General features: G+C 47.8%; 1 protein-coding gene across 2 annotated transcripts in view; it reads left to right on the top strand.

Annotated features, from left to right (window-relative positions):
* The window catches only part of Creb3l2 (cAMP responsive element binding protein 3 like 2), a 113,528-nt gene that overhangs the window by 84,183 nt on the left and 15,780 nt on the right, over positions 1–13,565 (top strand). For both annotated transcript variants that reach the window (XM_051174652.1, XM_051174653.1), the window contains 6 exons: positions 1,943–2,118; positions 3,926–4,013; positions 6,890–7,074; positions 9,628–9,774; positions 10,558–10,616; positions 11,739–11,807. In XM_051174652.1, the coding sequence (XP_051030609.1) occupies positions 1,943–2,118; positions 3,926–4,013; positions 6,890–7,074; positions 9,628–9,774; positions 10,558–10,616; positions 11,739–11,807 (724 nt within the window). The remainder of the gene's footprint in view (positions 1–1,942; positions 2,119–3,925; positions 4,014–6,889; positions 7,075–9,627; positions 9,775–10,557; positions 10,617–11,738; positions 11,808–13,565) is intronic.

The following is a 13,565-nucleotide window of genomic DNA, read 5'->3' on the forward strand; positions in this document are numbered from 1 at the left end:
CTTTGCTGCTCTTAATATTCTTTCTATATTCTGTATGTTTGGTGTTTTGATTATTATGTGGTAAGGGGATTTTTTTTTCTTTCCTTTTTTTTTTTTTTTTTTTTTTTTTTTTTTTTTTTTTTTTGTGGTCCACTCTATTTGGTGTTCTGTAAGCTTCTTGTACTTTCATTGGCGTATCTTTCTTTTGGTTGGGAAATTTTTCTTGTATGATTTTGTTGAATATATTTCCTGCACCTTTGAGCTGGGTTTCTTCACCTTCTTCTATACCTATTATTATTATGTTTGGTCTTTTCACAGTGTCCCACATTTCCCGGATATTTTGTTTTAAGGATTTGTTAGACTTAAGATTTTCTTTGGTCGATGAATCTATTTCTCCTAGTGTATCTTCAATGCCTGAGATTCTGTCTTCCATCTCTTGTAATCTGTTGGTTATGTTTGCATCTGTAGTTCCTGATCATTTACTGAGCTTTTCTATTTCATTTCCAGCATTTTTTTTTTTTTTTTTTTTTTTTTTTTTTTTTTTTTGGTCTCTATTTCAGCATTTCAGCTTTCAAGCCTTGCACTGTTTGAATTGTTTCTTGCAAGTTTTGGTTTGTATTTTCCTCCATTTCTTGATTTTTTTTTTTCTTCCATTTCTTTAAGGGATTTTCTCACTACCTCTTTGAGGGTCTCTATCATCATTGTAAAGTTGTTCTCTTCTGCTTCATCTGTGTTGGGAAGTTCAGGTCTTGCTGGTGTGGAGTCCCTAGACTCTGGTGGTGTCATATTGATCTTTCTGTGTTCTTACACTGTTGTCTACCCATCTCTTCTTCCTGTGTGTACTGGTGGGGTCTCTTCCTGTCCTGGTGGGTACGGGACCAAGATTCTCTTCCGGTGGGTGCAAACAGCTCCAGTGCTTCAATGGCTGTCCTCTTCCAGTGAGTGGTGGCGGGACTAGGATGCTGGCAGACTCTGAATGGGCTGGTCAGCCCGGACAGGCTCCCCCTGTACATGTGCAGTGCCCAGACTTCAGGAGGGTGTGAGTAGGATCCCAGAAGGTGGGAAATAGACCCATAGATTACTCCTCCCATGGGTGCATGTGGGACTAGGATGCTGGCCGACTCTGGATGGGCTGGTCCGCTGGGCAGGGTTCCCCTGTGCACAGTCCCTAGTCCTCGGGGCTCCGATCAGGGCACAGGAAGGCGAGCTCCTCCAGTGGGTGGAGGTGGGACTCTCTTTTTTCCTTCTTATTTTTTGACTATACTTATTTATTATTATGTAGATAGCATATCCACTTGGTTTGAAAACCAAAAAGTAACATGTTACATGGTTAAAACCTCCCCTCCTGTCTTATTCTCTATGTACCAAGCCCCCTTCTTGCTCTGCCCAGGAAACCCAGTGCACTAGCTACTTTCCTATTGGCTGTGATAACACACCATAACCAAGATAACCTATGGAAGAAAGGGTTTACTTGGCTTATGTTTCGGGAGGGTTAGAGTCCTTCATGGCAAGGAGCCGTGGCAGCAGGGAACAGAGATGGTAACAAGGACAGATGAGAGCTGAGGCAGGAAGACAGGGAATGCCCTGTGAATGGCTCAACACACACCCCGGGCACACTTCTTTACGCAAGGCCACACCTCCTCAACCTCTAGCAGCCCCACCAACAGGAAATCAGGTATTCAAACATCTGAGCCCATGGGGGACATTCTTATTCAAACCACTTGTCAGATTCTACCTTTCAGCGTAACCGTCCCAACATTTCTTCAGGCTTATCATGTCCGGGCATATACAGATAGAGATTTTTTTCTTGCTGTCCATTTCCACCTCCGTGTATTTCTCTTTCCACATACGCCTCTCAGTTGTCCCTTGTTGGATCTGTGAGAGAGGAGTAGCCAATCACCACGCGTCTCGCTTATGGCTGGTGCCCCGGTGTGCTCACGAGTGGCTTGTCCTTTTCCCACAGAGGAAGTGGAGAATGAGAAGTGGTATCTGTCTACAGACTTCCCTTCGGCCACTGTCAAGACAGAGCCCATCACAGAGGAGCAGCCCCCAGGACTCGTTCCGTCCGTCACTCTGACCATTACAGCCATTTCTACTCCTTTTGAAAAAGAAGAGTCCCCTCTGGATATGAATGCTGGGGTATATATGGTTTTCTTCATTATAAATATGTGTGTGTTTGTGTGTGTGTGTGTGTGTGTGTGTGTGTGTGTGTGTGTGAAAAGGTAGAGGTCTTTGGTCTCCAATAAAGCATTTATGCTAGGAGATGCATGTATTTGAGGGGAAATAGCCAGGTATGTATGCTTGCATTCATGTGTGTTTATATGCACAAGTGTATCAAGAATATGTTAATTGTTATCAACATCGATTATGGCAACTTTCAAAGGTGTTGCCCAGAACAATCAGTAGCGAAGATGATTCATTTTTTACTTAACTGCCATCTGCATGGCATAGACATTCATTCTGGCGGGAGAGGAGGAGGTTATGGTAGAGTCCACACCATTCGGTGCCGTGGTGGCTGTCCATACTGGCTCTGTGTAGACTTTTCTTTCTCTAGAAGCCTGCCGAGTTGCCCTTCCCAATCCAGGGTCTCCCACCTGCTGATTCACACATGTCATGTGCCTAGTAGAGATCATAGGAAGGGCCGGAGTCCCCTCCTCACCGAAGCCCCTCACTGTGGAACGTAGAATTTAACTGTGCTCACGTCTCCCTGGGGGTTTCAGTGTCTGACGACAGGCCTGAATCACATGTATATTTTCCAGTTCTAAGTTCAGAGCCTCATTGTAGCAGCTCCAGACATCTCCATGTAGTTACACATTCCATCAGCAAGATGTGCTATTTGTCTGGTCCTGAAAAGGGAACGTATTGGGAGGGCCACAGACACGTCACAGCCTCCTTGGTAAGGAGATCTGGGTTGCAGTAGATCCCAAGATCCCTTTCTCAGTGCCTCTCTAGATCCCTGGCAGGCTCCTGAGATCTGTGTTAGTCTGCTTTTTCCAGAAGATTTTTGTTCAGTTGATTTATGTATGTGTGTGTGCGTGCCCGTGTGCATGTGCATGTGTGTGTACGTGTGTGAACTGTGCATATGTGTGTGCGTGAGTGCATGTGTGTGTGCGCGCATGTGCACGTGTGCACATGTGTGAGTGTGTGCGTGTGCGAGTGTATGTGCGCGTGTGCATGTGTGTGTGTATGTGTGTGTACGTGTGTGAGTGTGTGTGTGTACTGTGCATATGTATGTGCGTGAGTGCATGTGTGTGTGCACGCATGTGCATGTGTGCACATGTGTGCGTGTGTGAGTGTATGTGTGCGTGTGCATGTGTGCGTGTGCATGTGTGTGTGTGTATGGTGTATATATGTACCACATGTGTACATGAAATCAATGAGGTCAGAAGAGGGCATTGGGTCCCCTGGAGCTGGAGTTACAGTGGCTGTGAGCTGCCGTGTGGGTGCTGGGGACTGAAGCCAGGTCTGTAACAGCGGCAGGAGCTCTGAACATTGAACCACCTGTTCAGGCCTTGGTTGGTTTTGAGGTCTGTCCGTAACTAACTAACATCCAGGGTCCTGTGCTCTTGCTTCTCTTTCTCCTCTCCCTGATAGGTATTTTATAGTTAGATATTGTCATCGGTCATCAAAGCGTATGGAGGGATAGGACACAATGGAAGCCTGTGGCTCTTCCAAGTTTTACCAAAATATTTCACCATAAATGTCTTTATCATAACACCACTGCCACCACAAGCAATAATGATGATGATGGTGACCGCAACAATAGTAATAATAGCAATGTAACGAGCCTTGGACTTTAACTAGCGGTCTCAGGTCTGGCTGTGAGAAGGTAAGATGTAGCCCAAGCCTTACTGTGCTGGCCCCATACTGAGGCACAGTTGGCAGGCGGCCTGTTCGTGAAGGCTGTCTCTGAGTTATAAACTCACGTTTGAAATTCCTTTTCCAGGTGGATTCCTCGTGCCAGACAATAATTCCTAAGATTAAGTTGGAGCCCCATGAAGTGGATCAGTTCTTAAACTTCTCTCCTAAAGAAGGTATGCTCCCCACCCCCCCTCCCCACCCCCTCCCTCCCCACCCCCTCCCTCCCCCACCCCCCTCCCCCACCCCCTCCCTCCCCACCCCTTCCTCCCCACCCCTCCGTCCCCACCCCAGGCGCTCATTCCAAAGTGAAGGGAGCACAGAACAGTGGTACAGTACAGGATTACAAAGGTAGCTGGCTGTCCGGAACAACTCTGTTCTTAAGAATCTTGATTTTGAAGGTGAAACCTTTCTCTAAAGAAGTGACCTCTCTTTCTGCCCTTCCCTTTCAGCTAAGCGTCAGTGTGGTTTGATGCTTAGCTTACCAGGCGCGGGGCTTTAGACCCATTGTCCACTGCTGTGACATCCCTGCAGCTGGTGAGAGCCACTGTCCTTCCACACTCCCAGTGTGAGCCTGCTAGCACCCCTACGGGCACACAGCAGTGCACGGTGGCACTGGCTCAACCGAAACTTGAGTTTTAACCCTCTGCGAAGAAGTCATAGTGTGCCTGCACAACCAGGGTGTGGTGACAGTTGTGACAGGCCCCTTTCCTGCTCGGTGATGTTCACGGTCCTGATGGTGTACCTCTTCGGGCTTCTTGTCTTTAGAACCCAGTCGTGCCTTGGCATTGTTTGCTTTTTGTTAATTCTCTACATCTTATTTTTTTTTTTTCTTCTTCCTGACTTCCCCGTTGTGTTCTCATATGAGGCCAAGTTGGGATCCTGGGTGAAGACCCTCTGCCTCGGGTTGGGGGGTTGGCACAGGATGCTCTCAGTACTTAATTTATACAGAACATGGAGCCCGCGCTTGTTAAAATTCTGTCTGTGATGCACCTTCCTTTTATTTACACGTTCAACATTGTTTAGACGTTCATTTCATTGCATGGCCCACAAAGGAGCCAGCATATACAACTGCAAGGAGCTCACATTGCATATGAACATTGTATATCATGTACCTGATTTCCTTTAGGACTCCACCCAGGGCTGGATTTGAGACCACCGAATCAGGGTTGGCCGTGACAGCCTTTACTATGTGTAAAGAAGTAAAAAGTTAAATTATCCACCTGCGTCTGTATTGAGCCTTTGTTTCTTGGCATTGAGCGGAATGCATTCATGTCTTTGAGCCCTGGAATCTGCTCTCGAGTATTTCCTTCATCTTTATGGCTGCTTCCCACCACCAAATGTATCTTGTCCTTTTTTACTGTGCCATGATGTGGTTCAGAACCTGTCACAACCCAAACAACAGATCCTCATAATAGTGTCAGGATCTGGGGTCACCGGAGGAGGAGTGGCTGTCCTTCCCTGTCATTCTGGATAAAGACAGATAAAGAGATTGAATATCCTGGCGTAATCAAGGTTTCTAGGCGGTAGCTTGTCCCCAGCTCCTTGGGCAGCCTCAGAGCAGCATATTTCAAATCAGGTCTAGAAATCTGATCCTGGGGCACCTGTGTCCAGATGGGCAGGATTTCCTGCCAGCCTGCGTCACTGTTTTGTGGGCTCCCCCACTACTCAGAAAGGAGAAAAGCGTAGCTTAGCCTCGGCCAGGTCGGCCAGCGGGCAGAAGAACTCTTGGTGCCCTGGGGAGTTCAGCTGCAGTCTCTGTAGATTAATCTCATCCACAGCATCATATATTCCTGGCATAGGGGAAACCTTGGCAACCTTGGCTGATACTTATGGCGTGCATGCCTGCTTTCTAGCCAGGCACGTGATGTGTGGAAGGGGCGTACTCAGCCTGCCCCTGAGCTACTTAGGTTTGTAAAGCATGCAAATGCCCTGTGGATACAGAGATGCTGCATGAGGCTGACCTACCCCCCCCCAGGGGCTGGGGGCAAGGGGCTCTCAAATGTAATCTCTCTCAGCAATAGCCCATAGCAGAACAGAAAAATCCTGTTCAGAAAAAAGAGGGAGGGAGCCCCCAGTGAACCCCAGGTGATGCAGGGGGTGGGGCTGGGGGGGGTGTGGTGGCTAGAGTGGGTTAGCCTGACCTCTGTGGGGAGCTCTCAGCCCTGGTAATGCGCCTTGAAGAAAGGCCTTAGGGGAGAAGGCACCGTGCACCCCCATTTTTTTTTTCCTGTGACTACTTACCGGTCCAATGGTGGATGTAGGGTTTCTGAATGAAGAATGCCTGGCCTCCTGCCCGCAGGCCCCACTGGGCACATTCCTTCAGAAACAAAGCAGCTTTTCTCCAGGGATTCCAGGAGTGCTCTCAGGTCGGCAGGTTCCAAAAAGACTGTTTTAAAAGCTGCATACTACTAACAGGATTTGCGAGTCAACTTGTGTAAACTGTCTGAAGAGTACAGCGGGCGGGCGGGGCTTGCAGCTCAACTGATAGAGGGCTTGCAAAGCTTGCAAGAAGCCTTCCATTCTACCCCCAGTACCACATATGGTGGCACACACTTTCAATCCCAGCATTCCAGAGGTGGGGGAGGCAAGAGGATCAGAAGTTCAAGGTCACCTTCAGCTGTCCAGAATGCATGGCCAGACTGGTGTACATGATTGCCTGTCTCAAAAATAAGCTTATAAAGGACCACAGTCTTGTCAGTACCATGTCAGGGGGCACCCACCCTCCCAGGCCACCCCTGGGATCACCCTTTTGTTAGTGTCTCATGCATATGTCTGCCCAGGGTAGTTTTGTGCTAGGACTAGTGAGTGTACCTCTGTGCTCACTTTCTCTCCCTTCCCATACAAAAGAGGACAACTGGACACACTGTTCTGTGCCCGGCTCCCCTCTTCTCAATACATCTCATCTTAAAGAACTTTCCAGGTCAGCGAAGAGGGTCACCACTCTGTGCACCTACCCAAGCTCCTAGTGTGGAGACGCGTGTGTTTAACTGAGTCTCATGTTACTCCTCCGTGGTGGGTAAAATGCATGCTTTCTCTTCATCCGCAGCAGCCTCGGTGGATCAACTGCACTTACCGCCAACACCACCCAGTAGCCACAGCAGTGACTCCGAGGGCAGCCTGAGCCCTAACCCACGCCTGCATCCCTTCAGCCTGTCTCAGGCCCACAGCCCTGGCAGAGTCATTCCCCGCGGTGCCTCTGCCTTGTCCACATCTCCCCTCCTCACTGCCCCCCATGTAAGTATCTGAGCCGCCCTTCTGGCAAGCCAGGAATCCTCTCAGTAGGATTTTTCATTCTTGGAGTGAAAATTTGTTTAATGGTTGCAAGTCTTTGCCCACGTTATGTTGCCGTAGCAAATTAACCAAGAAGGCTGAGTAAGTTGAGGAGATTATTTTGTTGTTTGCTTGTTTGTTTTGGTACGTGATCCTGGAGGTGGTGAATTTCAAAAGCATGGCACTTATATCTCCTTAGCTTCTGGAGAGGATGCTTCAGGCATAACAGGGAAACAGAAAGAAGAAGGGCCAGAGAGACATGTATGTACCCAGGAGACAGGGACCCGTGAGCAGGGCACCCTCATGGTAACTAATCCAGTCCTGTGAGTCCCAGCTCAAAGGCATTGATGGGCGTTCTTCACATGCACACTTCTCAGTGGTACCACACTGGGTCCCAGCCTCCAGACGGGGACAGACTGGTTCAAGGTACATCACCAAAGTGGAGTAGTAAGAACCCCAAAGAGCATGTTTGCAAAGACTTGCCTACAAATCTCAGTAATTCTGTTTTTCATATGCACAGGTCCAGTTCATACTGATTTATTTCCCAGGGCTGGAAGACTAAGGCATGCCATTTCTGTGCTTTTCCCCTCAAAGTTCTACCATAAACACTTGCCACTAATGTAGACTGTGCTTACTTAGTGTGCACTAGGGAATGCCTTTCATCTTTCAGATAAGCCGTCTTGGGTGAAATTTGAAAAGAAAGTCTCTCTGAGATTAAGTTCTTTGATGTCAAAAGCTTGAAAACATAGTTTAATCTTCCTGTGTGTTGGAGGGTTAGGGGCAACCTGGGACAAAAATAGCAGGTCGTCATTCATCCCACACACATAAAAGGAGGGGTAGAGAATTCACTCTCATTTTATTGTTCTGAAGAGGGAGTCTGATTTCTATGAGGCCTTAAAAATTACAATCAGAATTTTAGAATTATACTATCGTGAAGAACAAATTTTAAAGGTATTTTATTCTTTGAAAATTTCACACATGCCTGCAAATACAAATAAAATGTTTTAAGAAGGCATGGGAACCATCTATCAGTATAATTTTAAAAGTTTGAGATTCATTTGTCCCCATAAGTTTTAGATCCTAACATAGCACCATTACTGAGAACAAAGGAATTCACGCCCCCTTCTTTGCCTTTTCTACTTGAACCTGGCTTTGGATTGTTGGAATAATTTCCATCCTCTATGTCTGCATCTCCTTCCAAGAATTACCCATTTTGAACACTTTGGGGGGAAGTCACCCCCCCCTCCCCGTATTCTTGCTGGCAGCCAGGTAGTATTTCCTGCTAGATGCCCTGTGGGGCCCGGCCCTCAACAACTCACCCTTTGCTGTCTTGGTACTTTTCTGAGTAGAGCACGGTCTTTTGCTTATAATACCAGCTCCCCTCCCCCCCCCACTCCTGAGAAGGCATCACTTTTTTTCAGAGAGCAGCCTTCGCGTCTCATCCCTTACTCTCAGCCTGGAAACTGACAAGGGTCCTCTCTCTTTGTCCAGCCAACACCACAGCTTTAGCACTGAGCCGCCCTGAGATTTCAGGCTTAAGTCTTGATCCTAAGCCACTTCAGAGACTGGTTTTGTTTTCAGCCCCCCCCCCCCCCCCCCCGTGGCAGGGAGCATGAAGGTTAGGCACCAGTGAGTCAGCAATAGAGATGCATCATTGTGTCCTGGGCTAAATGGACGAGCTGTGGTTCTCATCTTCATGCTGATGGGTAGTGTAGGACTCCAGAAGCCTGAACTTGCGTGGAAGGTGCCTGATGGTGTATCTCTGGGAGTTTGGGCTCTTCCTTAGCTGTAAGGAGGGGAAGAGCAACTGTGGTGTGTGTGGAAAGAGCTAGTTATAAAATTAGCCCTTCAGTAGGAGAACAATACAAGTCTTGAATGAAGCTGAGCTCCAAGGGAATTTTCCATCACCCCTAAGTGGCTAGGGGTGTGGGGTGTGAATTCTATACTGTTACTTTTGCATGTGCTAGATATGGGTTACTTCCTGGGAAACAGTGGGTGGAAGCTTCTTTAGGCTTTCCTTTGATTTAAAACACCCACTTGGGAGACTGGGGGGGGGGGTGATTCAGAGGGTCTGGAGGTCTTGCTCTGCAAGCATGAGGACTTGAGTTTGAATCACAAGCACCCTCATAAAAAAGTCAGGCATGGATGCCTGTGTCTGTAACACCAGCCTTGGGGGGTTGGGACAGGTGGATGCCAGGAGATCACTGGCTAGTCAACCTGGGTGAGAACATCAAACTTCAGGTTTGTTTCACTACAGTTTAGAAGAGTTCCTATGCCCTGTTCTGGCCTCCATATGCACACAGATGCTTTACACGCTTACACCACACATACATATATACACATGCCACACACATGATAAATGAATAAATCACCCACACAGGCACACCTTTTCTCTCTTGTCTCTTACTTGAAAGCGCCCACTGTTCGTGAGCCACTGTGATGGGTTTCCCACACTCTATGTTGAGGTCATTTTTCAGCCACTGCTCTTTGACCCCTCTGTGCTCCCTGTCTGCACAGAAGCTGCAGGGATCTGGCCCACTTGTCCTGACAGAGGAAGAGAAGAGGACATTGATTGCTGAGGGCTATCCTATTCCTACAAAACTGCCCCTGACCAAATCTGAGGAGAAGGCCCTGAAGAAAATCCGGAGAAAAATCAAGAATAAGGTGGGTTGCTCCCCTCAAGGCGTCTCTATGACAGACAAGGAAGAACTGAGCTCTCACAGCCCCCAGTCCCCAAAGTCCACAGTGGGACTGCCTATAGCCAGTCAGGAACATAGACACCATCTGCCCATCCTTTCCAGCAAGTCCCACCCACCATGGGTGTGAACTTTCATAGCAGTGTGCATACTCCTTCTTGTATGATAGCCTGTTCAGAAGCAGGAGAAGATACAAGCATCTCCCTTTGCATATCTTTTTAGAAATCCCAGCCTTTTGGGATGCATGTATTTTTCTTCTAATTGCCCTATATGTAGTTTATAAAACACTATGACTTTATGCTGGGTAATTTAAAGGTTTATTTTTCTTGATAGTGGTCTGCGATGAAAACAAACTTGAGTAGCCACCTGGTCTCTGTCTGGGCTCATCTGTTGCTGCCAGGGCTGAAGGGGGCTGGTGAAGCCCTGGCCTGTGACAGGAGAGGAAGCAGAGGGAACCAGGGTGATGCCTCTGTACCCTCACGCAGAGCCAGCAGACAGTTTATATATGTCCAGGCCCAGTTGGCTGATTTTATATGTAATTGAGCCAGCTGAGGTCCAGAGAGCTGACATCATTTTTCTTAGCTATTTTAACAGAAATGGGGTTGGTGGAAAATAGACTCCTCAGTTTAAACAAAGGGGAGGCAGACACCCAAGTGAGGCCAGCTCGGCTGACCTTTGCTTCCTGCAGTCCATCCACTCCTGTTTTACTTACGGAACTGGAAATTCACCCCCTCGCCTCCTCATTTCACAGATTTCTGCCCAAGAGAGCAGGAGAAAGAAGAAAGAATATATGGACAGCCTGGAGAAAAAGTAAGCCAGCTCACTGACTGGTTGTGGTTTTTTTTTCAGGCAATGGTCAACAAGCCGGGCGGGTGAGGGGCTCAGTTTGGCTTCCACGATCCCCCTCTCCCCGCCCCGTGCATCAATCAGCAGTGTTGGCCTGCCCCCTTGTGGTCATGTGGGAGGAATCGCTGCTCTTGGACCTTGATCTTGAGTGCTTGCTTCTAGGCTCCTTGAGCAAGCCTTAGATACTGACATTCGAAACTCCTCAGAGATGCCCAGCTTCAGCCTACTGGAAAACTGTTGTTTACCCAGGTCCTATAGGCCTCAAATGACACAAACCAGACTCTGGTGTTTCCTGTATTCAGTAATACACACTGTGGGCAGACTTTTTTTTTCTTTTTTTTTTATACAAAAATACATGAAGGCACCTTTGTTCTCTTGAAAGCCCTGGAATGCTGTAAGAGCTCCCAGAGAAGTGTGAATTGGGTGCCATCTCTGCTGACTCTAGAAAGTAGTTTTTCATCTGACAAGTTGGCGTGACTTTGAGATAGGAAGGAAGGAGGTCCTAGAAGACCCATAACTGAGTCTTTCTTCCTCATTTGTGCACGTGGGAGAAGATACTGGCTGGCTTCTAACTGGTTCTAGAAGTTTCTCTGGGAGTAGTGTGTCTATGACTTGACCTAGATGATGCTGGTGTAGCATCAAGCACTCCTGTTCGGTTTTAATGTGCCCTAAAGGCGTCTGTAACTAAGATTATCTCTATGGACCTCTCCTCTGCCTCTCTGGGTGTGTGGGCTACAGTACATCACTGTCCTGGCTTCTGGTCCCGGCTGACTTTCACACAAGCTCCAAGCTTTGTATCAGATCTGGCTCAGATCTGGTGCAGCTCACCCATGGTTCTCCACGCTGTAATGTAATGGTGGGATGAGAGCAACAGGAAGAGGTGGAGAGCCAGGCTGAGAGCCTAATGGGGGCTGCGTGTGTCCAGCCTGTGCTCCTTCCTGAGGAGAGCCCTGGCCTGCCGTGCTGTGCGCCTGGACTCTCTTCTCCACTGACCACCCCTACTAAAGATGCCACTCACCTCAGCTGCTCCTAGCTGAGCCGTTGCCCCGTGGAGAGTGACTGTGTGTCTTTGCCCTCTCTCCTCAGAGTAGAGTCTTGTTCAACTGAGAACTTAGAACTTCGGAAGAAGGTGGAGGTGCTGGAGAACACCAATAGGTGAGTGTGGCCACAAGAAGGCAGGGGCTCACAGTACAGGACTGGAGCAGGAGGGAAGGGCTTGCCTGGATACCCAAGTAGCTGGGCACCGCCTACCAGCTCTGCTTCATGGGCTCCGCACATACACACAGGTGTATGCACAAATACACTTGTACGCACACCACATGCATGTTCTTTACTTTTGAATGGTTGGTAGGGAGGATGGTCATAACAAGGACCGTAATAACGAAGTTAAAGGGAGTGGGACTCAGTCATAGAATGCTTGCCTAACATGCATAGAGCCCTAGGTTCAGTCCTGGGTGCCACAAAGCACGAATGAATAAAGGAATACCGAAGGGAAACTTGCAGCAGAATGAACCCCTCAGTCTGACTCTTCTGAAAGTGATACTGAGTTTTAGAGGTGGACAAGGAGGCGTGGGGATTTAGCGTCAGTTAATTATAGCAATAATCACGTGTGTTAGTTTAAGAAGGGACTCTTGGCTTTGTGAGCCTGTTTTTAATTTAAAAACTAATGACTTACATTTCAGTCCCATTTTGAAAGATTAGTTGGGCCTTTCTTTCCAGTGGAGGTGCCTTCCAGGCCTTTCTGGTCCCCTGGATCCTATACCTCAGCCATTTCTTTAGGGTTCTGTCTCCTGCCTGTCATTAGCTGCTATGGATGTTCCCTCCGTGTTTCTGAGTGTGAGCTGGAGAAGGGCCGGCAGTTTGGGCCTGTTGGGGCTGGGCTGTTAGGCCTCCCGTTGGCCACAAGGGTGCAGCAAAACCTCAGCAGGGTTGCGTGGGGACCAAGAAGGAGCATGTTGAGAGAAAGGGCCCACGAGCCACCTGGCCTGGGAAGGGGTCTGCTCCACTCTCCATCTGGCTACAGTTTGCTTTGTTTGTTTAGTCCTTGGTAACCACGGACGTTTAAAACTCTCCCTATGCTTTTCACCTTCCACGTGCCAGGGTTACAGGTGTGCACCCCACATCCAGGCTTGAATATTTTTGCTTGCTCGTTTGTTCATTGGCTTAAATCACGTATCCACACCCCCCCAAAGGTTCACATTGGTGTAGGCGTCCATTGTGTGTCTTCTTATCTTTAACATGTAGATTCTCTTCCGTGTTCTTATTTGCTTTGTATAGAGCCCAGGCAGCCAGCCATGACCTCTGCAAGTCTGGCGTGCCCGTGGCTGCCTTTAGACATCCTGTGCTTACCGTGGGCTGCTTTGCTTTGTGTTCGGGTTTAGGTATGGATTCCTCATAGGGTCCACTCAGCCTCCTCAAGAGGTTTATAAACTCTCTCTCTCTCTTTTTTTTTTTTTTTTTTTTTTTTTTTTGGTTATCAGCAATGTGCAATTTCTAATAATTTCCAGGACAGGTAAATATGTAAGGGATTTGGAAACAACTTTGTAGACACCATCAGTTTCTTCTTCAGTTGTTAGCAGGATATTTTTTTATTTAATAATGTTGTGGGAGATTGAAATCCATATCTTTGCCTATCGCTCTCCACCTTGTTTTTTTTTTTTTTTTTTTTTTTTTTTTTTTAAGACAGGATCTCTTACTGAACCTGGAGCTTGCTGTTTCTATAGACTGGATTTCCAGGGAGCCCTCAGAATTTGCCCCATAATCTCCCAAACCCCAGTGATGGGATAACTAGAGCATACTACCACACTTGTCTTGTAAAGGAGTACTGGCTATCCAAATTCTTCATGCTTGCATAGCAAGCACTTTGCCCATTGGGCTAGAGTGCTCCCCGGGGCTCACTGGCCAGTCAGCCTA

The sequence above is a fragment of the Phodopus roborovskii genome, unplaced genomic scaffold, assembly GCF_943737965.1.
Source record: "Phodopus roborovskii unplaced genomic scaffold, PHOROB, whole genome shotgun sequence".
In the NCBI taxonomy this organism is placed as follows: Eukaryota; Metazoa; Chordata; class Mammalia; order Rodentia; family Cricetidae; genus Phodopus; species Phodopus roborovskii.